Source organism: Papilio polytes, unplaced genomic scaffold (assembly GCF_000836215.1).
Source record: "Papilio polytes unplaced genomic scaffold, Ppol_1.0 DF823692.1, whole genome shotgun sequence".
In the NCBI taxonomy this organism is placed as follows: domain Eukaryota; kingdom Metazoa; phylum Arthropoda; class Insecta; order Lepidoptera; family Papilionidae; genus Papilio; species Papilio polytes.
The window spans coordinates 775,192-797,256 of record NW_013525512.1 but is presented as its reverse complement, the minus strand read 5'-3'; the positions used below and the strand labels follow the sequence as shown (position 1 = coordinate 797,256).

The 22,065-nt window shown below is 33.6% G+C and overlaps 5 protein-coding genes across 8 annotated transcripts; all 5 read right to left on the bottom strand.

The window, feature by feature from the left end:
- Positions 1-542: 542 nt before the first annotated feature.
- Positions 543-2,914, bottom strand: LOC106103946 (regucalcin-like). Its single transcript, XM_013283864.1, has 7 exons — positions 2,783-2,914; positions 2,058-2,237; positions 1,627-1,842; positions 1,327-1,551; positions 1,105-1,217; positions 759-981; positions 543-565 (listed from the first exon to the last, which is right to left on the bottom strand). The coding sequence occupies exons 2-7, from the start codon at positions 2,206-2,208 to the stop codon at positions 543-545; spliced, it is 951 nt and encodes a 316-aa protein (XP_013139318.1). The 5' UTR covers positions 2,209-2,237; positions 2,783-2,914.
- Positions 2,915-3,316: 402 nt separating this feature from the next.
- LOC106103945 (regucalcin-like) lies at positions 3,317-5,275 on the bottom strand. Its single transcript, XM_013283863.1, has 5 exons — positions 5,018-5,275; positions 4,554-4,757; positions 4,006-4,227; positions 3,628-3,740; positions 3,317-3,541 (listed from the first exon to the last, which is right to left on the bottom strand). Exons 1-5 carry the CDS (start codon positions 5,169-5,171, stop codon positions 3,317-3,319), a joined length of 918 nt encoding a protein of 305 aa, XP_013139317.1. The 5' UTR covers positions 5,172-5,275.
- Positions 5,276-6,033: 758 nt separating this feature from the next.
- On the bottom strand, positions 6,034-11,309 carry LOC106103975 (regucalcin-like). 4 transcript variants are annotated; one of them, XM_013283897.1, is made up of 6 exons: positions 11,245-11,309; positions 9,120-9,276; positions 8,017-8,220; positions 7,281-7,496; positions 6,563-6,675; positions 6,034-6,271 (listed from the first exon to the last, which is right to left on the bottom strand). In XM_013283897.1, exons 2-6 carry the CDS (start codon positions 9,274-9,276, stop codon positions 6,047-6,049), a joined length of 915 nt encoding a protein of 304 aa, XP_013139351.1. In that variant the 5' UTR covers positions 11,245-11,309; the 3' UTR covers positions 6,034-6,046. The 4 variants fall into 4 exon arrangements, with proteins under 4 accessions (XP_013139351.1, XP_013139352.1, XP_013139353.1 ...); XM_013283898.1 differs by lacking the exon at positions 11,245-11,309 and adding an exon at positions 9,461-9,533; XM_013283899.1 differs by lacking the exon at positions 11,245-11,309 and adding an exon at positions 9,411-9,504.
- A 632-nt stretch (positions 11,310-11,941) lies between these two features.
- Positions 11,942-17,076, bottom strand: LOC106104026 (WD repeat-containing protein 6). The gene is made up of 6 exons (XM_013283965.1): positions 16,908-17,076; positions 16,490-16,776; positions 15,868-16,056; positions 13,100-15,429; positions 12,939-13,029; positions 11,942-12,048 (listed from the first exon to the last, which is right to left on the bottom strand). The coding sequence occupies exons 1-5, from the start codon at positions 16,990-16,992 to the stop codon at positions 12,960-12,962; spliced, it is 2,961 nt and encodes a 986-aa protein (XP_013139419.1). The 5' UTR covers positions 16,993-17,076; the 3' UTR covers positions 11,942-12,048; positions 12,939-12,959.
- A 245-nt stretch (positions 17,077-17,321) lies between these two features.
- LOC106104027 (2-oxoisovalerate dehydrogenase subunit alpha, mitochondrial) lies at positions 17,322-21,143 on the bottom strand. The gene is made up of 8 exons (XM_013283966.1): positions 21,035-21,143; positions 20,173-20,438; positions 19,614-19,870; positions 19,207-19,372; positions 18,552-18,752; positions 18,085-18,203; positions 17,779-17,926; positions 17,322-17,511 (listed from the first exon to the last, which is right to left on the bottom strand). Exons 1-8 carry the CDS (start codon positions 21,092-21,094, stop codon positions 17,433-17,435), a joined length of 1,296 nt encoding a protein of 431 aa, XP_013139420.1. The 5' UTR covers positions 21,095-21,143; the 3' UTR covers positions 17,322-17,432.
- Between the last annotated feature and the right edge of the window lie 922 nt (positions 21,144-22,065).

The following is a 22,065-nucleotide window of genomic DNA, read 5'->3' as shown; positions in this document are numbered from 1 at the left end:
CAGTAGTTTTTGCGTGAATTAAATACATATGAAAATACAAATATTTTCTCTTTATAATATTAGTATAGATAACAGATATAGATATTTAATGTATCTATTTGCTATATTTAAATCAAACGTGATATGATGATTCAATGATTGACCTTTTACTTGTAACGAATTTGTACATGTCTTGATAAGTGATGAATTATTAAAGCGCGTACACACCTTTGATTCAACTATCGCATAACTGTGTAGTCTACTAGTCTCTTATAAAAGGCAGATATTATAAAGAGGAAAGATTTGTATTTTTGTATGTATTGAAATAACTCAAAAACTACTGGGCCGATTATAAATCTCTTATAAAAGGCAGATCATTACTGTTTTCGGTTATCGTATGAAATCGTTTTCGTTCCTTTTCCGCAAGACGATTTATTCAAAACTAGCTGTTGCCGTGCGACTTCGTCCGCATGACATTGTAAAAACTTTATTTTATCGTTTACATTTGTCAAATTCTCAATTACATATGTATAAATTACCATTACCATAATAACCTTGCTTCCTTAATGTTGGCAGCTTGTAGTTTCTGGTCCATTACCCACATTAGGGTTTCTTTTAATTTCTTTACCTCCTAAGTTTAATAGCGTGAAAATATATAGCATAAAGCGAGTCGTAAGTGTAGGGGTTTTTATAAAAGAACTCGGTATTCAAAAAGATGTTGTGGTTGCTGACATTAAGTGCAGAAGTATAGATTAATAAAAAGAAAATTTGATTTCAACTATATAATTTAATTTTAAATGCAGGATATCCCCGGACACCCAGTCCTTCCACTTGGTAGATAGCCGCTCCCCACTCAGGTTCCTTCCTCTCCCATTGGACATTGCAAGATGTAACATACAGGATGTCCAGATTAGCTCCGCCGAAAGTAAGTGAGGATACGTCCATCGTTGGCATTGTCACTTCTTGTAGGATTTCGCCAGTTTTGCCGTTAATTTTTAAAATCTGTAAAAATCGTTTACCAATTAAAAACTATTTAAAAATTAAAAAACTGCTATGTAAAGTTAAAGTTAGGTTTCGACTAAAATTATAAAGTAAATTCAATATTAAAGTATGTAATGTTTTTACCTGCCCCCCTTGATATACGGCAACCCAGAGATTGTCATCTGTGTCTATGGTCAGGCCATCACATATTCCTTTGATCCCGTAATCTTTGGGGACGAATAATTTTCGGCAGTTTGCTGTCGATAGGAAAAAAAATTATTAAAAACATAATCTGAAACACGTTTAATTTTCAAGAGAAATAGTAGATAATTCTTCAATTTGTCTAATTTAATCTAAATTACTTACATATATTTCCCGTTTCAATGTCATAGTCGTATCTTCTAATACAATCCATAGAGTCTACAAGATACAAAGTTTTTCCTTCTGCATCCCATGCCAAGCCGTTGGAGATGGTGATTTTATCATCCAATTTATTTACTTGGCCATCGCTATCTATTCTGTACAAAGAACCTTTTTCGGGGAGTATCATGTCATCCAGATTTTCGCAGTCAGGGTTACCACCTAACGTTCCTAAAATACAAAGGTATATTTTGTATAATATTATGTTGTGGTCATTATTTTAAGAATTCAAACTTGTTAACCTACCTGTGATCAATCGTCCTTTACGATCTGCTTTGCCGTCATTCAAGAAGTTTTCGGGTCGGCCCTTTTCAACACTGGCAATAGTCCGCACGACCACCGCATTTTTGTTATCTCCTTTCCACTCTATTTCAACTATGTCACGTTTTATTCCGCAGAGGAAACGATGTTTTCTTCCCTCGATTGGAATCACGAAGGAAGTATAAGTTTCTGGAAACTGGGCTATAAATACCTTCATAATTTGAATGTTAATAAATTAATTCAATGAATAAAATTGTACCCAAATTAATTTAATCAAATTGTAAATCGTAATGTTTAATCTATTAATTAATTATGTACTTAATAAAATAATAATTAATCCGATAAATGTAGTTAATTATTTCTTAGTTAAACGTTTCGATTAAATTAATTTAATTATTAATTAACAAATTATTTACCTAGTTTAGACTTGTTGTTCTGCCTGGTCGCAGGGTTGTATTTATTGATTGTGTTGTCGAGGAAGTTGACATAGTACAGGACCTGTTCATCCACATCCCAGTGCGGGCCTTCGCCGAAGGAGATGGTCACTGCTTCTGTTATGACCACCATTGTAACTATAGTTTTGTTAGGTTAGAAGCCTGGAAATATCGAAATTCAGAATACGTAAATTAAATAGTGGTAGAGCCCGCTTCAAAATCTTCGCACGCATAGGTCGGCTCGCCCGGTGCAATACCACGACCACACAGAAAACAGGCGTGAAGTGGAAGCAATTCCTCGTTTTGTCTGATGAGTGTAGTGCCGGAGGCCTAATTTTAGTCCCTTTCCCTTTCCACCCTTTTCTTAAGAGGAAACGATGGGAAGGAAAAGTGGACTTGAGGGCGGAGGGGACGCAAAGGAAGGGGTAATCCTCTTTATGTGCGTCTCCTCCTTCGTCAATTAAGGGTAGGGAACGCATCTGCTATTGCGGATGTCAATGGGCAGCGGTCGCTTTCCATTTCGGTGGATTCAGGTGGCCGCTTGCTCGTTTGCCACCTTATATTATAAAAAAAATAAACTAATATGACTGATTACTGAAGTGACGTATGATATATGTGGTGGACAAAAACCTATCGCGCCGACCTTACGGGAGTAGGATAAGGAGGAATATGATGATAAATAAATGAGGTCATTATGAAGTACTTACCAGGTTTAAAATGTATACAAAAAAAAAATCAATAGCTCTTGTTTTTCCTTAACAAAACTAGGGCAGATTGTAGAAAATGTGACTTATCATGTAAATGCGTCCACATTTGCTGATATTTGATGATTGACTAATCATAATAAAAAATACGTATGTATAACCTCAAAATACGGCCGTTATCTTACAAGTGTATTTATAATCGAACGCTTACAGAGAAACAAATAGTACTACCTAATAACTATTCAAATATGGAGATTGCTACGTCACGAACATGTTATTACATGTAAGTAGTGTGATAAGATTACCGCTTTAATTAATTCAACTGAGTTATTGAAGTATTCATAACAATAATAGGTCAAAATAACCTACAGTCTTTATAGTTGAAAATATGGCGGCAACCTACGGATACGGAAGCACATATACCGAGATACGGTTTTGGTTATCTAAGCTGTTTCTACTGCATGTGTTTACTACTTTTTAAATCTATTTAATCTTGTAATACGTAAGGAAATAAATTACACAAATTGAGTAGTACTTTCAGTTTATTTTAACTTTATTAGGTGCATATCTTTTAACCCCGAGGCCTGTGACCTCATATAAAGCCGCGCCCCACACCGCTTGATGCTTTTTGCACCGAGTGTTGCCAGAAGTCACATACAAGATGTCTAAGTTCGATCCACCAAACGCAACCGATGTAACTTCACTCGTAGGTATCGTTACTTTTTGGAGCAATTTTCCGGTTTCCCCTTCGATTTTAACAACCTGAATTAAAACAGAATTTAATTGGAATTTTTAATCAGTGGTAACAATAATAACAAATTCGACAATCGATTAAAAAATAAGTTTACCTTGCTGGCTTCAAAAACAGCCACCCATAGATTACCATCCGTGTCTATGGTCATTCCGTCGCAAAGTCCTTTAAGTCCGTGTTCCGCAGCAACAAATATTTTTTTACAGTTTGCTATGGAATAATAAAACAATTGATTCAATACAATAAATTAACTAAGCCAATGTTTATTTTAATAATAAATGTTTTAATGACGATATCAACACAACTTTAATTTTGCTGTCCTTACAAAAGGCTATTAGTTATAATAATAACATAAAAGTCGATATTAGACAAGGAATACCAATAAAATGTTCAACAAACTAAATTAATGTACCACATAAAATTATTCCGAAGTGTCAGACATAATTAATTAACATAATAATTAATAATAACTTACAAATATTTCCAGTCTCTATATCATAATCATATCGTCTAATAGCGTCCATAGAGTCTACATAGTAGAAATACTTTCTTTCAATATCCCAAGCCAGTCCATTGGCGAGAGTGACCGCGTCCAACTTGTGAATCTGATTATCCACATCCAAGCGATACAGTGAACCGTTTTCATGGATAAAGTTCTCAATTACGATTGTCTCACTAGGTTTATACCCTAACGTACCTGAAAACAATTAAAGAAATTCATTAAGTAATATAAGAATGTTGAGGACAGTTTATTAAAGTTGTTGAAATTGAGTGAGAAATAGCAATTAGAATTCGTTAATGTGTAAATAGCTTGACAAGAGGGTTAATGAAAGCAGAAATATGTCCGTTACTTTTTATTAACGTTCATTCTATCTTTCTTCTCTTTCAAATTTGCCTACATGTGACTATCTCTAAGCTCTTTTTTTCAACTTCATTCGTTTTTAGCCTCTTTTTAATTTATCTCAGTTAAATCTAAATGGTAAAACTAGTTAAATAACTAATTATCTGATTAAACGAATTTACCAGTGTACAATCGCCCTCTAGGATCCGCTTTTCCGTCGTTAAGTACATTGATAGGTTTGTCGTCGTCAACTTGGGCCACAATTCTGACAACTCTTGCGGTGTCATTCTCACCGTTCCATTCTATTTCGACAATGTCCCGTCTCATCCCGCCGAGAAAGTGATGCTTTTTGCCCTCAATCGGTATGATAAATGACACGTGCTCATCTGGAAATTTAAAATTGATTACCTCACTTGATTGGAATAAAAAAATACGATATAGTCTTAGAACAAGCACACCTGAAAATAAACTATCGCACAACTGTTTAGTCCCACTTTGATTCCTATGATATGGCACATACTCGTAATAGTTGTGCAACTAAACAGTTGAATGGCTGCGAAACAATCGACAATCGCACAGCACTGGGAGATAGTTTAGACAAAATTGTGCGCCTGCTTTTAATGAATAATTACGCAGGTAACCTTACCAAACTCTGCACAGGTGTTTTCCCTTGTCAATGGATTGTATTTATTGATTGTGTTGTCTGTAAAGTTGCAGTAGTAAAGAGCTTGTTCCTCTACGTCCCAGTGCGGACCCTCGCCGAAGGAGATAGTCAACAAAGCTTCTGTTACTGGTGCCATTGTGTTAGTTCTTAAATTGGTAAAAACTCAATAAACAATATCCCGGTAAAAGCAGGAAATCTAATCACTTTATCGCTTTAGGAACTTGAACCGTAGTCAAAGGATTTCGGTGTGAAACTGTTAAAAAACAATAATTCTGATTCACTAGATTTATATGACGGTATGATAAATCATACGTAATCAATGTTATCGATTTACAGGATGTTACATTAGACAAAATTCATTAAAAATCGTCTATATTTGTCCTAAACTCGTCCGCTGAGAAAAGTTTTAATCCAAGAAAATTTTTACAGTTAGTTGGTGACAGTTTATTATTAAAATATTAATATTAAGTATCTCTCCGCGCCTTTTGTACCTATGTCATGTATAAACACACACCCTGTACATCGTGATAGGTAATACGTTTCATTTTTATTCATTAGGTAAAAATGTCGATAATTCTGACCAGACTGCAGACTTATTGCAAATCATCGTGATCAAAGGAGTTACAAGGCTCGGAAGAGGTACGAAATATTTGACTTTTTCCCGCGTGATTAAACATGATTACGCGATAGGTTTACTTTATCGCTGCATTATCAAAAAGACATGAACCCAAAAAATGTTTACGCGTCGACTTGTACGTGTAGTGAAGTAAAAAGATTCGTTTTTGTCTCACTTTTGTAAAAGTTCGCTATTTTAGTATGCTTTACGGCAAAAATACTATTTTATTACGTTAAAATTCTAAAAATAAATTGTATTCAAAAGCTATGATCATTGTAAAAAAAATATTATTTAAAAGTTGTAATAGCTAACTTCTCAATTAAAAAACTAAACTTCATTTAATGTTTATTAGTAATTTATTAATTAACATAACACAAAATACAATCACAGTTTATTTAATCAAATCTGGCATTAGCGTTGACGTGGCCTTTGACTCCGAGACCTGTCAGTTGGAATGTGGAGCCGCAAGGAGGCTTCTGCTCGACGCCGCGGTTCATGCAGGCTGACGTCACGTACAAGATATCCATGTTCGGACCTCCGAATGTCGCAGAGGTCACTTGGAGTGCGGGAATTCGTATCTTTTGTAACAGTTTTCCTTTCTTCGGGTCGATTTTTATTACCTGCAATAAAATCATACTAAAAATATAAACGTGGAAGTTTAGATGGTTGGATGTTTGTTAGAGTTTGTAGCCAAAACGACTAAAAGGGTTTCGATTATTTGGTATAGATGTAAAAGATAGTCTGGAAGAATAAATAGGCTATTGATTTTCTTTTTTTTAATTACACACGGACGGAGTCGCGGGGGAAAACTAGTGATTAATAAAATTTACTTAATAAAGTTATTAAGTTATTACATTGATTGAGATTAACGGACCATAACATTATTGAACTCTCGTATCAAAATTATTTACCTGATGACCGTCGAAGTTGGCAACCCAAAGGTTACCTTCCGTGTCTATGGTCATCCCATCGACGATACCCTCCAACCCGTGGTCTTTGTAGTTGAATACGAATCGTGGGTTTGCTGGAAAACAAATTTTTTATCTGTTACTACTAAACTATCTCACAATGTTGTGCGATTGTCGATTGTTTCGCAGCCAATACAACTATTTAGTTGCACAACTAAAAATCGAGTACTGTAATCTCCATATAAGCTCATAATTAAAGCGAAGGTAAACAGTTGTGCGATAGTTTAGTCTAAGCTGAGCGCGCGCTCCTAATAAAAACATTACTAAATGGGACTGGAAATGTCACATTTAAGGATAAACGAAACTAATATCATCATCACCAGCTCATTATATGTCCCCATCGAGGGGCTCGGAGCCTACCCTAAGGTGACTAGGCCATAGTCAACCACGCTGGCCCACTGCGGGTTGGTTGACTTCACACATATCTTTGAATTTCTTCGCCGATATGTGCAGGTATCACCATGCTTTCCTTCACCGTAAGAACGTCGGGTAAATTATGTACATATGAAAATTCGGAAATCACATTGGTACGGCGGGATTCAAACCCAAGACCTGTAGATTACAAGTCAAGTGCTTAAACCACTGAGCCACCGACGCTCGTTTATTTTAACTAAACTAATATATTTAACATCAATATAAAAAGTATTGATTAGTTACTTACAAATATCGCCAGTTTCGATGTCATAGTCGTATCGTCTGATCGCATATTCAAAGGAGTCGGCGTAATAAAAGGCCTTCTCATCGACGTCCCAGCAGAGGCCATTGGAGATGTCGATGTCTTCAGCCAGCGTGTGCGCTTTGCCGTCGGGATCGAAACGGTATAACGCACCTTTCTTGTGATAGAACTTTCCGGGTTCGTATTCGTAACCCATCGTACCTGAAATCGTTACACTTGTGCATGAACGTATTTTCGTACACTTGTGTATGCGAATGTACAATAACAAGACAGACGTATTTCTATCTCTCTTTTTTTACAGAGTATGATAGGGATGGCAATGTAAAAAATCAGGTGCTTCGGCGAAACAAGTGCTATACAGTGTACAGTCGCACACGTAAGTATACAAAAAACGTTTTATAATTTACCAATTTTGTTAAAAGGATGTTATCTAATTTTACCGAAACTCTCCAAAAGCATTACTATACTTCTGTAAAGATTTGTATTTTTGTATGTATTAAAATAAATGAAAAACTACTGGACAGATTTTAAGAATTCTTTCACCATTAAAAAGCTACGTTATCAGTGAGTAACATAGACTATGTTTTTTTAATTCCACGCGGACGGAGTCGCAGGCGAAAGCTAGTTTATTATATTTAACTAGTTCTACTGCCAGTATTAGGACGTTCAATTTCTTTGTACGGGAGGAAGTATCTATGTCATTTAGGTGATTTTTATTTACCAGCGAATAACCTTCCTCTAGGGTCAGCTTTGCCATCATTGAGTCTATTCTCAGGGTTGTGTTTGTCGATTTCAGCGATAGTGCGGGTTACTTTAGCGGTACCGTCCTGACCGTCCCAGACTACTTCGGCGATGCGGCGCTTGAGACCAACCACGAAATGATTGGGTTTGCCTTCTATTGGTACAATGAAGCCTACTAAATCGTCTGAAAAGTGAAGAAAGCAATTAAATGAATTTATTTTAATTAAACATTTAGTTTGAGAGTATCCCAGTGGTAGAGAAATTAAGGACTAAAATGTTACCATGGTATGGGTATGTTATGAGGAGCGATGCATCGCATGTAACAAGGAGAACGTCAGTTATGAGTGTGGTACACCGGTAGAGGTAGACATAGAAAGAGATAGATGGGTTGTGTGAAAGGTGACATAATCAAGAACATAATGATGACTGAGATGACGTATGATAGTTATTTGGAGGACGGAAACCCGATGCGGAGCAGATTAACGTAGGGGAGATGATGATTTTATCTCATTTATTGAGTTTAAAGAATAACATACTACTTCAATAGATTTCATATAAGAAATATAATCCAAATTGCTCGCAAATTAAAGTTGTTACTCCTAAAATAGCATTCGATTCAAGAAGCCATTTGAATACATACTATTTAAAATTTTAATATATTTGGCCTTCAGACGGTCTTGCGCGAAAATTCAAGGTTAGTTCAAGAAACCTTGAATTTTTATCTTCGATAGTTATTGTTTTCATATAATATTATTAACTAATAAATTAAATAATTAGTATGATTAAGATTATAAAATAATTGTAATTAAAATAAAACATGTATTAAAAATAATTATTAAGAATGTTTATCATTTAATCAGTTAATTAATTAAAAAATTTGATTAATTAAATAAAATTGTTAATTATGAACTTTATTTCATTTGTTATGTTTCAGAATAAGAGTCTGATGACGTTCTCGTTTCTATTTATTTATTTTTTCTACATAAAAGCTACTTATCCCAAAACTTCATTTATTCAGGTTCCCTAACATTCGTCTCTTGCACACATACGGATAATCATTAAAGTGTGAAAGTGCCAGATTACCTAGGACAGATCGCGTATGTTCCTTAGTGGCGGGAACGTATTTATGGATAGAGCGATCAAAGATACTGACGAAGTAAAGCGCCTGTTCTCTATGGTCCCAGTGCGGGCCCTCGCCCAACGTCACTGGATCCGTAACCGCTGTCACTTGTGGCGCCATCTGAAATTCAAATAATAATTAAAATTCAGTTGATGATCAGAATAACTTCCATTGTATTTTTAGAATTTCCCTACATTAAGGAAAATTAAATTAATTTCACACAAAATGTAACAGTTTTAATTTAATTATCTAAACTTTATCAATCGTTATCGACGTAGCTACGATATTATTTTTTAAAACTGACAGGTGAGTTGGTTCCAGATTAGAAAAGCGCGCGAAACAAGCCCGCCTTCACGGCGAGGACATTTAGAACTGAACGTATTTGTCTCTTTAATTACCTTGGTGACGTAATGATACGAGGAAATATGCGTGATAAAACATGTGTTCTAGGAGTTATTTAGTAACGCTGTTTGTTTCTTTGGTTATTTTGATTAATATGCCCGTATTGTACAATTACCTTAATAATGTTTGATACGTAGAGCTGATACCAATATTGCAATTATTAGATAAAATAAAAAATCTATAAAATATGTAGTAATCAACCAAAAAGTTACCTTTTTTAAGTTTTCTTCTCAACCTAAAGTAAGCTCATTTATTTTATTTAAGATTGTTTTAAATATCGTTTCTCATATTACTGATAAAAAGAACCCACAGTGAAGCATTCATCAATCATATCGCTAGGTATTTCCATAAACACGTGTCATAAGGGGATTTTTTGTCTTCAAAGATTCGATGGAATTCAATAAAAACTCCATTAAACATGTTTTATGATTCGTAGACGTAGTTGATTGATATTAATTGCATTTCTTAATAGAAACGCTTACTAGTAATGTACTAACATAGACATAAACGTTTAGAATACAGATTGTAATTTTCAAAATAATACTTTCGTTTCCGTTTCCACGACTGAAAGAGATATTGTTGTCTCCCTCAATCTTATGGGAAAAACAGAGACAACATTGCAAATCGGCAGCTGGATTTACGGAATAATTGAGTCACTGTTAGAATTTAAACACGCGTATTTTCATCAAATCATTATATTAACAATAATATTATATAATATTGATAATGAACACGCCACAAGCACATTATGTAGCAACTAGATACAGATTAGATATAAATGTTGAATACTTTATCACTACTCGTAGCCTAAATAACTTGAACTGAATTTCCGCATTGAAACTACATGTGGAAAAACCAACGTACATCATACTAATATTAAAATGCCATCAAATGGATGGATGTTTGTTAGAGTTTGTAGCCTAAACGATTGAACGGATTTCGATGAAATTTAGGTTAGATGTAGGTGATAGTCTGACAGAAGACATAGGCTATTCACTTTTTTTGGTAATTCCACGCGGACGTAAACTAGTGTTAAATAAATAAGACCATTATACAGGCTGTTCAGAAATACAGTGTACAGTTTAACGTTTTTGTAAATGTAATATTTTTCTTTCCATTATTTTTTTTATTTCCACAACACTATCGTTGTTTCCTTTTTTTAAAAATTTACGATTGACTCCAGTTCGGACATAAAATAATATTGTCTAATTTCCTAAACGCTAAGCTCTCTGACTCTAAATTTATCTGACCATCATACTAATATTATAAATGCGAAACTTTAGATGGGAGGTAGGATGTTTATAGAGTTTTTAGCGTAAACTGCTGTACAGATCTCGATGGAATTTGGCATAGAGTGGACGTAAGGAAGTACACATAAATACTTTTGTTTTTTTTTTTTTAACTCCACGTGGACTTAGTCCCGGGCGAAAGCTAGTTATCTTATTATTGCATTATTTTTGTATGTATTAAAATAACTCAAAAACTACTGGGCAGATTTCAAAAATTCATTTACCATTAGATAGGTAATTTATCTGTAAGTAACTGTGTAGTGTAGGCTGTGTTTTTTATTATTTTTTAATTTCACGCGGGCGAGGATGCGAGCAACAACTAGTTTCATATGTTTAGTCTTTGTTTTAATTCGTCTCGTTTAAATAGTATAGTTGAATGTGTAATGTTCATACTTACTGTAATCGAAGTTCAAACCGCAACCAGATGTAAACGAACACCAATCGTTACTGATGATGTTTTGAGATGTTTTGTGCAGATATATCTGCAACTCTTATATCTAATCTTAGTAAATGTCGTTTGTATATCAAACGTCAATAAAGAGATTAACTTTACTGCTCAGATAAAATGTGGAGTACTCTGATCGTGTTATATTCTGATTTGGAGTTTTTTTAGCATATGGACCTCCATGGATTCTTTTTTTAAGAACAGAAGGGGGCATACGAGCAGCGGGAACATTGAGACGTTCATAGACGCCCATGGACATCTGCAATGTCAGAGGAACTGCAGATGCGTTGCCGGCTTTTGTGGAGGTGATAAGCACGCTTCTTCAGACCCTAAGTAGTAGCGATAAAACTAATCTAAGACAATAAAACGTAACGCACGTGTTGTAGTTTTAAGGGAGTTTTAATGCACGAGAAATCTACATTAAACAATTGTTGAAGTTACCATTAAAAGAGGGAAAATAAAAGACAATAAATAAACAATCATTTTTAATCGTTATATTTGAAATATACAGTTATTTATAACAATTAAATTACTTATGAAATAAGGATATTTAAACATAACATGACTGTTTTAAAAAATCCACTAAATATGTGTCATTTTTTTCTTTCCTATGTACGACTTTCTGCTTACACAAATATTTATCTCTTCATATATTTGAATCTTTGCTTATTAAGACTGTATTAATATAGATTCAGATGTTTAGTTCTTAATTGCTCACAAATAATCCCAAAAATGTACATTCAAATTACGAAAATGCTGGAATAAACAAAAAACTAGATTATAATATGAACGAATTTATTTCCCAATCAGATCTCATGAAATTATACTAGTAATCAGAAGTTAAAAATCCATCCAATGACATTTTACGTAATACTAAAGTGACAAAAATTCCCAAAGGGTTACAAGACATTGACACTGTTTTTTAAACTCGACCCCCATAAATTACTCCTACATTACAAACTAATGGAAGGAAAAATCCATTAAACAAAATGCAACTCTGATAAATCTATAGAAACTTGACGCATGACTAGTTACAGATATCTTATCGTATGCGATCTGCAGATATGCCATCAAGATAAAGTCAGAGGGGATTACGAATGGTAATACGTTTGCAGATTAACAACAGAAAATCACAATAGTAATGTATCTTAACATGATCCGAGTGATAAATACAACACAATTGTTAAGCATTGTTACATTTCAGGTTATGTAAACGTCAACAAATTAACTAATAAAGATAGATAAGAATAACTATACAATTAATTGAATCGACTAATCTATCTTACTAATATAAATGCTAGAGTAAAAGTTTGTAGCTTAAAGAACGGATGTAGATGAAATTTGACATAGATGCTACATCTAGTCTGGAAGAACACAAAGACTAATTACTTTAAAAATGTTTGATGTGAACTTCAAACTTATAACCTACTAACAAAATAAACGTTTTGTGTCTGTTCTTCTTTAAGTATACCTTTGGATAATTCAAGGGTTTAAAATATCAATACTGCTTGTACTCCCACGAGACATCTCTATAAGCAAAGTAATGTTGCCAGTCTTTCCATAATTATAACAAAACCATAAACACTTGACACTGTCCAAATCCGCTGAGGGAGAGCCATAAACAAGAGAAATAGAACTTTACTTACCGATGTTTTGGATGTATTTTGTTATTCGTCTTTTAATTCTATTGTTATTACTTCTACACCTTTTCCGAACACGCAAACTGTTATATTGTTTCTGAAAGTATATAAAGAAATTATAAGGCTTTGCTATAAATGTGATTTTAACCTAAACTTGAATATCTTACTTTGAGTATTTGATTAGATCTATTCCTTGTACATCTGAGATATCAGTCATGATTTGTTTAATAAATTCTATTTCTTTATTATCCTCTTTCAATTTAAAAACTGTTATTCTCTGATCTATAGACGTTGATACGAAGATATCATCGATTATTAAAATGCCAGTTATTTGTGAACAATGAAATTTATCTGTTGTCCAAGATTGTGTTACTTTCGCTGTTTTAAAATCTTTATCTTGGATATTGAGAAGTTTTATATGTATAGTATTATCATCACCTCCAGTAGCAATGATTATACTATCTTCGGAAATGATTCTTGTTGCTATGCAGTTGATTCCAGATTTATTAGACGTTATAACGAGAAATGTTTTCATTTCATTAACATCCCAAAAGCTAATTTCACCTCTCGTTGAACAAGTTATTAATATTATTTGATCAAAATATTTTATAGAGTGTGTTTTTAAAATACAAGTTTTGTGATATTTTACTTGTCCTAAATATCTAAAAGATGCTTCTTCATTGTATTGCAATTGAAAACTTCGTATATACGCATCGGAACATCCTGTGTATATGTTATAAGTGTCTTTGTCTGTTTGAATTATTTCTAAATCCATAATTCGTGTTTCTGGATCAAAATCGATGGAACAGTTTCTCCATGTTTTATCACCTTTGCGTTCTTTATCTGTACCTTTAACTAAATAATCAACTAATTCTTCTACTTTGATATTAATTTCGTTATTGTTTTTACTAAAATTAACAGACTTAATACAAATTTGTGCTCTACCTCCTCCAGAAACAATTAGAAGTTTATTGTCATTTATGATATACGTTTTTAAAGTTTTTACACTAGACAATTGTTTTAAAATAGCTTCATCTTGGTAATTATCTTCTATAAAAGTAGATATTCTTAATGTCGTATCTTCACCACCGGAAATAAATAATATTCTAGTCCCATCGAACTTCAGGATATGTGATTTCAGGCAATTTATTTCTTTAGAATGTGTACCTTTTATAATATCTCTAGTTACAATTTTACTTAACTGAAACGTTATTATATTTAATTCGGAATGTTTTAAATATATAAGTTTTATCATGTCTTCATATTTATCATTTATTTTGTCAAAATAAGAAACAATGTCCCACGATCTATGGCCACCACCGCATGGCACTTCAATTATTTTTGTATTATTTCTTTTATTAGTAATAACAAAGGTTCTTTCTTGGAAACCACATATTAAACCATTATTTAGATATTTTTCCACCCACGGAAAACCTACATCCTGTGAACTTATTAATTTTATACGATTTTCGTTATTTGATATTGAAAAATATTTTATTGTACCGTCTCTTCCAGTTGTTATTACTTCATCTGATTCCATTTTTATAGATGTAGGACCATACCTACCGTGAACTTTATTAAAAGTTTTAATAGGATTGAATTCTTTCATATAAAAATGAATATTTCCACATCTATCTCCAACAACTAATAGATTGTCTACAATCATAGCAGCTGTTAGCCATCTCTCTTTGCAATACGGTAGACAATGTTTCGAGATGATCTCTACATCATTGCTTTTAGCAGCTATTACATAAATCTCACTTCCAGAGCAAATTATTAATTGTCTATTCCCAGCCCAATCCATAGATAAAATTTTATCTATAGACAATTTAGTACTGATTATTTTAGAAATATAAGCAGGGCCTTTACAATTTTCTATAAAAACATTTAAATTACCACACATATCTGCAATTGCTATAATTTGTTTGCACAAAGATATACTTAGCATTATATATGTCGATTCGTGTTTTAATTCACAGAGTGTTTCATTTTTCTCAATCATATTATAATAAATCAAATCACCACATTCTTTTAAGATCACCACATTTCTTCTTGCAGTGAAAACTATTTTTTTAGGAGTACCCTCACTTATTTTTAGTATCTCGGAATCAGAAAACGATGTAACTGTTGATAAAGGGTGTAAAATAATTCCGTAATCACCACCTCCTGTCACTAAATGATCACCATCAGCACTAACTGACCATATTGGTGCGTTTTGATGGTGATTTACTCTTTTTAATAAAATACCATCACCCCAGAAGCAAATACATGAATCCTCACCAACTGAGACAATATATTGATCAGTTATACAGCTTCTCATCACCCTAGCGCTATGACCATATAGTTCGTGTACACAAGTGATACTTGCACAATCCCAATATTGGGCAATTGTACAATTTTCAATACCACCAACTGACCATATTCTAACAGATCTGTCATCGGAAGTTGTCACTATTATTCTTTTTTTTAAACAGCATGATATGGAAAATATAACACCCTGTAATACAAAAAAAAATTCACTGATTTGGAACCAAACTGCATGTAAGACTGTACAGGAGAAGAAATGTCAAAGAATTAAATTAATCTATTCTCGGGGATGAAGCTTATCCCATGTGTACTCCAGACTTTGTTTTATATCTGTGCCAAATTTTAATAAGATATGTTGAACCGTTGCAGAATGATCGAGTAAACATTAAAAAACTAAATTAATGAATCCCACAGGAACCGTAACTATTCCCAGGATAAAAAGTAGCCTATGTGTTCTTCCAGACTACGCTGTAAACCTGTGCCAAATTTCATGGAGATCCGTTCAGCCGTTTAGGCTACAAACGCTAACAAACATCCATCCATCCATCCATCTATCCATCCATCTAAACTTTCGCATTTATAATATTAGTAAAAAGTAAGATACTACAGTATAGATAAAATAACATACTTTATGTCCGTCTAAATGATGAAGAGGTTTCTCCTTTTTGCATCTAGATATGATAATCTGTGAGAAAACTGTACCACTAAATACCAGGACATCATCAGCCAATGGTACTAACAGTCCACTGTACAGGATTGAGTTATCTTTGCCTATTGTTTGAGATATCAGGAGAGGTGTTTTTGAAACATCCCATATCTGAAAGTAAAATCTGATTATCTTTTTTTTTTTAATTTTTTCTCAAACAACAGGTTTTCTGATTCATTATGTTTAGTATGATTGATCTGACATGCCGGTTGCTAAATGCCATGGTTGCGGAATAATTCACATGTAATACCTTTTTAATTTAAAAATTTAATTATACATCTACATATTGCATTCATAAAAATTATATCCAATAAGCAACCAATTTAAAATACAGTAAAACCATAGAGGTTTTGGGCTCTGATGGGAAGGAACCATATTATTTTTTGAATTATAGGGGTTTTTAAGCTACCAAGGTTTAAGTTATCGAGATTCTACTGTATAAATAGATTATTTAGGGACAGATAAAAACGGTAGTTAACAGAAGCCACCTATTTGTAAAGATTTGCAATTTTAAAAATAAATATTGGGATAATATTAAGATTACCTGGACAACATTATGGGCTGTTAACAATGCAACTTTGGTGCTAGACAACCAAGTCCCACTATGCAGCCAATCATCACAAACTGTACTTCCTGGAGAAAAATCAAATAACTGGGACTCTTGGTTTGACCTCTTTAAAACTATATACTGCTTACCACCGAATATTAATAACGTTGAACCATCTTCAAAGATCTCAATCCCATATATTTTTTGACCCTCAAGTATTTTATCATGAATTGAAACAACTTTCAAAGTATCCTTCTTATAGATGTAAAGGGAGCTACCAATTCCTGTTAACAACATTATTTTTATTATTTAATACTTATTAACAAAACTTGTTTACGAACAAATTATGGTATAAGCTAAAAAGGTTAGAAAATCACGTTTTAGTAATATTTCGATTTTATAAATATAACCAAACCTGCTAGAACATATTCCTTATGAAGTTTCACTGCTGTAACATCAGTACGTGTAAACCGAATATTATGACTTAAATCTACAGCCATGTCTTATCGATTTCATTCATTTATGTTTAAAAATTAAATTATTTTGGTACTCGTAAGCAAATTGTAAACAAAAACAAACATGGGTTTGATAAGTTGACAGGTATAAGTGACATTGACATAATTATTTCGTTTTACGCAGACATTCATAAGGTTAAATTTATTAAGCGCTGAACTTATTGAATAAAAAACCTTTTCCTTTTTTAGATTCCACCCAATTCTAATTTAAATACCGTAACAAGTTGAAAAATAACAGTACCCCCTGCTTTTTAACAGGAAAATTACAAAAATATTAGGAAAAGTATAGGACGGATTAAAAAAGGACACTAAAATGTAAAACAAATTCATTTATTTTAAAAAAAACTCCATGTTTTCGCGTGTAACAATAATCGTAAATAATGAGAATTTTCTTCCGTGCCTTGTTGTTGCTATTCGTGACAATATTATTCATTCAAATACTTGTTCAGAGGATAATGTTCTTGATATTTTTCGAGATGCTCCTCCATTTCTTTCATTTGTTTTCTGCAAATAAACGTAATTATGTTTATTAATTTTATCCAATAAATAGATACTTATATTTGATCAAAATGATTTATAAATAATGGACATGATTTATCATTTAAATTAATAGATGTTCGTCGATTAATTTAAGATTTTTGAATTATTGATCTGTGTCCAAATAAAATAATCATTCATCATTTTAATTCACTATTATTGTGACAATGAAGTCTGAATTTAATTTACAAACAAAGAGAAAAAAGAAAATTAATAAAAGATGTAAATACTAACTGTAGTCTGGGTGGCATATCGTAATAGACATCTTCTAGCATTTCCTTCCAGTGCGGCAATTTCTTCTTTTCTGCGTGCTGCATCGCTCTGACCACCGTTTCTCGTGCCTCTTTCACACATTGCGTCTCCGCCTCCGCGTCCCAATACCCTACAGAAGATTTACTAGCAATAGTATTCTAGACTTAATTAGTTAATCAGTTCATGAGTGATTAGCAAGAACTCATTCTCTAAGTAATTCAATCACTCACTCACTCGCTCACTAGCTCACGACATTTATTAGATCATTCGTTGCTGGGGTGATGTTACCTTTGCCTTCGAGGTAAAGCCGTAGTTTCTGTACCGGACTTTCATCTTTCGCCCACTTTTGTATTTCTTCAACTGGTCTATACGCGCTGCTGTCATCTGAAGTAGAATGATGTCCTACTCTAGAAGAAAAAGAAGAGAACGTGGAAGAACGAGTCGAAAACATGATGATTGAAGAGGCTGCAATAACGTTGCAGAATAGACGGATCAGTAAAATACCACCTTACAGAAGACAGGTGTGAAGTGTATTCTGGATTTCGTTTTATGAGTAAAAAATTACTTTTTCTAAATTTTCCTTATTAGATAAATCTGAGACAGTGAAGTGGATTTAAGAACAGAGGGCAAATAAATAAATATGACCGTTTTAAACTCTTAAAAGTAGACTAGCATCGGCAAGTATACCAGTCTCTTGTCTACGCTACGCTTTTTTGTATATGTATTTTATTCTATATGTGCGAGGATCAACCAACCTGTAAGACATGGCCTCCACCAGCACAGGTTTATTACTGACGGCCAGTTCTCTAGCGCTGGCCACCGCGCGGTACACGGCGAGCGTGTCGGTGCCGTCTACTCGGATGGTGTGCAGACCGAACGCGGGCCCGCGCGCTGCGATACCATCACCTTTGTATTGCTCCGATGAAGGTGTTGATATCGCATAGCCGTTGTTTCTACTGTTATGTAAAGAGTTTAGATCAGAAGTTATAGTTAAGAAGTTATAGTTTTAGTAGATAAAGGTTCCTAAGAAGGGAGTGAATGAGAACACGGATGATAGTTATTTGGAGGACGAGGTGCCGCCCCTACGGGAGTAGGATAAGGTAGAGGATGTGATAAGTGAAATTGCTATTTCTATTTCTAGCTTCTGCTAAAAGTGATCTTTAAGCTTCTAATCTATTATTTAATTAGCTCGTTTTTGTTTTTGTCTGAATTACAGTTGTTTACGTTTCACTGAGTTTTTGTGCTTTTCCGTAATAAAGCATAAACTTGATTTAGATCCGAATTCTGACAGAATTAATTTCCCTTTATGACTTTTAATTTAATTAAAATCTCATAGAAATTCGTTATCTCAGCTTTATAGGTTATGTTGGTCTTGGAATAATTTGAAGAATTATTAATTTTCATTCTTACCATAGGAGGATGATGGGGCAGTCAAGAGTGGCAGCGAAGTTAAAGGCGGCGTGGGCGTCGCCTTCAGAGGCCGCGCCTTCGCCGAAGTAACAAATGACGCAGCGGTCATTGTTAGGCGTGCGCTTTAGTGCATACGCTGCGCCCACCGCCTGGGGCATCTGAGTTGCTGGGGATTAAAAGACAGTTTAACAAGTAGCTAGAAGACTGAAACCATCTATTGGTAGACTATTTAGTTTTAAAGCATAAGTTTATGCATATTTCAAAAGGAGATCGTGGACTTGTATTTTGAAGAAGAATTTGACGAAAGAAGAAGAAGAAGCTTAAGATTGTTTGGCTTCATTTAACCGTAAAACCTTAACATCCTTAGATTGCTTTAATGCTAAAAAGAAATTGAACAGTTCACCCACCCAAAGGACTGGATAAGGTCACAATATTGTGTTGCTTGCTGCCATAATGGACCGGCATCTGTCGTCCCTTGCCAAGGTCCTCACAATTGCCATAACACTGGTTCACCAGCTCGGTGACAGTCATGCCCCGTTGCAGGAGTACTCCGACTTCTCGGTATTGCGCGAACACCATGTCCCGAGGGGATAAGGCTGCGGCGCTCCCCATATGGATACCCTCCTCCCCGTAGTTCGTCATGTAGAAGGATATGCGACCTTGTCTGAAAGTGTTATTGTTACCGATAAAACGACAATCGATACCGTTCCGATGTAGCGACGCAGCACTAGATCGATTAGAACATCAACGCTCACGCCCACATCCTTTCTTCTGTCACTGGTTAGTGGTTAGTGAAGTGCGGCATTCCCAATAACATTAATTACATACTTTTAACACAATATTCTAAAAAACTCAGGAGTTCACTTAGCAATAAAACGTGTCACTTTAATTAATGATTAAATACTCATTTTTTTTTATTGCGTGTAGTGCTTTCTTAGTTTCGTTAGTGATAAAAAATAAAATTACCTCTGCGATTCGTATAAAATTTTATCCATCTGATTTAACTGGATCATATTTCTATACATGTTGATTAATGTCTCTTTGTCGATATTCGGCTCCTCCCTACTATCGATAACTCGTCCGTTGCTGTCCATCACTCGATAGATAGGTATGGGGTCGTAACTGTTCTCGTTCAGAAACTTTATCTCATTCACGTAGGGAGCTTTAGCACCCGGAAAATCGGATGTTCCTCCATTCTGACACACATCCGGCCTCGTGTGTGTTGATAGAAGCTATAAATTAAAACGTTATTTTTACTTTCACTAGCTTTCGTTATTTTCATCGTTTAAGCAGTTTAAGAACTCTATTTCGAATTGTTTATGGCATGAAAAACTAAATTAAAATACAATTTTACACATAATAACGAGTCCTCATTTTATTTTCCAATAAGTTGCCTCATAAATTAAAAAAGAACGACTAAAACAAATGTAAACAATTCGCATTATCTTGTTGATTAGAATCTATAACAAATTTAAATGAAAAACTAGTTATTTCTCATCGCAATAAGGGTTATTTTCAAATGTACCGTGCTTCTTAACAGATAACATATCAGATGATTTGCATGGTGAAAAAGTAAATAATAAAATTATAAACGAAATCAAAGTTAATTTAAATAAAAAAATAACAAAAAGGTGTTTCATAATTGTTTTCGACGTTTTAACTTTGCTTCCAAACTTGTTATTGCTAACCACAATTTTTATAACAAACTGGTAGCTACAACTTTTTTTGTTGCTTAAAAAGATTTTTAATTTTTAGTTATAACTTCTTCATACTATACTCATAAATATTCTTTATTATTATCTTTTAATAGGTGGATATTATAACTCACCCTAGTAGCTTGTCGTAGTGAATTTAACTTTACAAATGTAAAACCTACTCGAAGCGCCATTTTGGTCTGACGTCGACTGCCTGACTGGCGTAAGCGCAACTTGTATTTTCGAGGCGGGCATTACATTAGCAATTGAGATAAGGTATTGGCCTCTCGCGTGAGGTCGAATTATTTGTCATTTCAAATACATATATCGTTACATCTTCTAGTTCAGCACCACAAATTCAACATTTTACAGGCATTAAAAAGTTTGAAAAAAATAATGTTTGCAAATAAATCAGGACTCGAGTTGTAAACATTATTGGGTAACTATCGTTTTTGCGATAAACGCACAGCGCAAAACATCATGAAAAAGAAAACAAATCGGATATGAATAAATACTACATTAAAATATCCAACAAAATTACTTATATTTATGAGAAAATATATTTCTTGCACAAAGTGCAGTATTTAAATAAAATATTCAAATATTGAAGTGTCTGGATAATAAAGTTATGTACTATGCGGACACAACAACATGTACTCTTCCTACATTTATTGTTATGTAGAAAGCAGCTGGAGCTATGTAAGATATACATTTTGTCAAAAATCGGAAAATATCAAACAAAAATATACCAATTAAGTAAAAGGTCCTGACCAAGTCCTGAACTTAATATTTTTGCGCACGCGTTGTTATACAACGCGACCACGGAAAATTTAGTTATTTTTTCTTAAATTAGATTTGTTGAATCAGCTAAATGATGCATTGTTAAAAAATTATTTGTAATACAATACTCGTGAAATACATTTTTTTCACATATTAATAAATTCTATGCTGTTCGAGAGTAATATAAGATACGGTTTCCAATCATCATAATATTCTTATCGTTATATTTCACGGCTATCTAATTTTTTGACAAAAATATATTATTATTTTGTTATGTTATGTTATGTTACAAGGTTATTTCATATTTCTTTACAGTTTTTTGTTAATTTATGTGTTTAAAAAAATATCTTAGGGATGTTCCATCGTTGTACTGTAATCACCTGAC

What these genes read in the sequence shown, in the direction of transcription:
- LOC106103975 (XM_013283897.1), bottom strand. Translation starts at nt 9,276, where the DNA reads ATGGCGCCACAAGTGACAGCGGTTACGGATCCAGTGACGTTGGGCGAG. An exon ending in TAGAGGAAGGTTATTCGCTG is followed by an intron (nt 7,497 to 8,016) that starts GTAAATAAAAAT and finishes TAACGATTTCAG; the next exon opens with GTACGATGGGTTACGAATAC. An exon ending in CATCGAAACTGGCGATATTT is followed by an intron (nt 6,676 to 7,280) that starts GTAAGTAACTAA and finishes TTTGTTTTCCAG; the next exon opens with CAAACCCACGATTCGTATTC.
- LOC106104026 (XM_013283965.1), bottom strand. Translation starts at nt 16,992, where the DNA reads ATGGCTGTAGATTTAAGTCATAATATTCGGTTTACACGTACTGATGTT. An exon ending in TAAGGAATATGTTCTAGCAG is followed by an intron (nt 16,777 to 16,907) that starts GTTTGGTTATAT and finishes TGTTGTTAACAG; the next exon opens with GAATTGGTAGCTCCCTTTAC. An exon ending in CAGCCCATAATGTTGTCCAG is followed by an intron (nt 16,057 to 16,489) that starts GTAATCTTAATA and finishes TTTTACTTTCAG; the next exon opens with ATATGGGATGTTTCAAAAAC.
- LOC106104027 (XM_013283966.1), bottom strand. Translation starts at nt 21,094, where the DNA reads ATGGCGCTTCGAGTAGGTTTTACATTTGTAAAGTTAAATTCACTACGA. An exon ending in GACCTTATCCAGTCCTTTGG is followed by an intron (nt 19,373 to 19,613) that starts GTGGGTGAACTG and finishes TTTAATCCCCAG; the next exon opens with CAACTCAGATGCCCCAGGCG. An exon ending in TGCCCCATCATCCTCCTATG is followed by an intron (nt 18,753 to 19,206) that starts GTAAGAATGAAA and finishes TTTACATAACAG; the next exon opens with TAGAAACAACGGCTATGCGA.
- LOC106103945 (XM_013283863.1), bottom strand. Translation starts at nt 5,171, where the DNA reads ATGGCACCAGTAACAGAAGCTTTGTTGACTATCTCCTTCGGCGAGGGT. An exon ending in AAACACCTGTGCAGAGTTTG is followed by an intron (nt 4,758 to 5,017) that starts GTAAGGTTACCT and finishes TTAAATTTCCAG; the next exon opens with ATGAGCACGTGTCATTTATC. An exon ending in TATAGAGACTGGAAATATTT is followed by an intron (nt 3,741 to 4,005) that starts GTAAGTTATTAT and finishes ATTATTCCATAG; the next exon opens with CAAACTGTAAAAAAATATTT.
- LOC106103946 (XM_013283864.1), bottom strand. Translation starts at nt 2,208, where the DNA reads ATGGTGGTCATAACAGAAGCAGTGACCATCTCCTTCGGCGAAGGCCCG. An exon ending in TAAAGGACGATTGATCACAG is followed by an intron (nt 1,552 to 1,626) that starts GTAGGTTAACAA and finishes TTTGTATTTTAG; the next exon opens with GAACGTTAGGTGGTAACCCT. An exon ending in ATTTAAAATTAAATTATATA is followed by an intron (nt 566 to 758) that starts GTTGAAATCAAA and finishes GTAATGGACCAG; the next exon opens with AAACTACAAGCTGCCAACAT.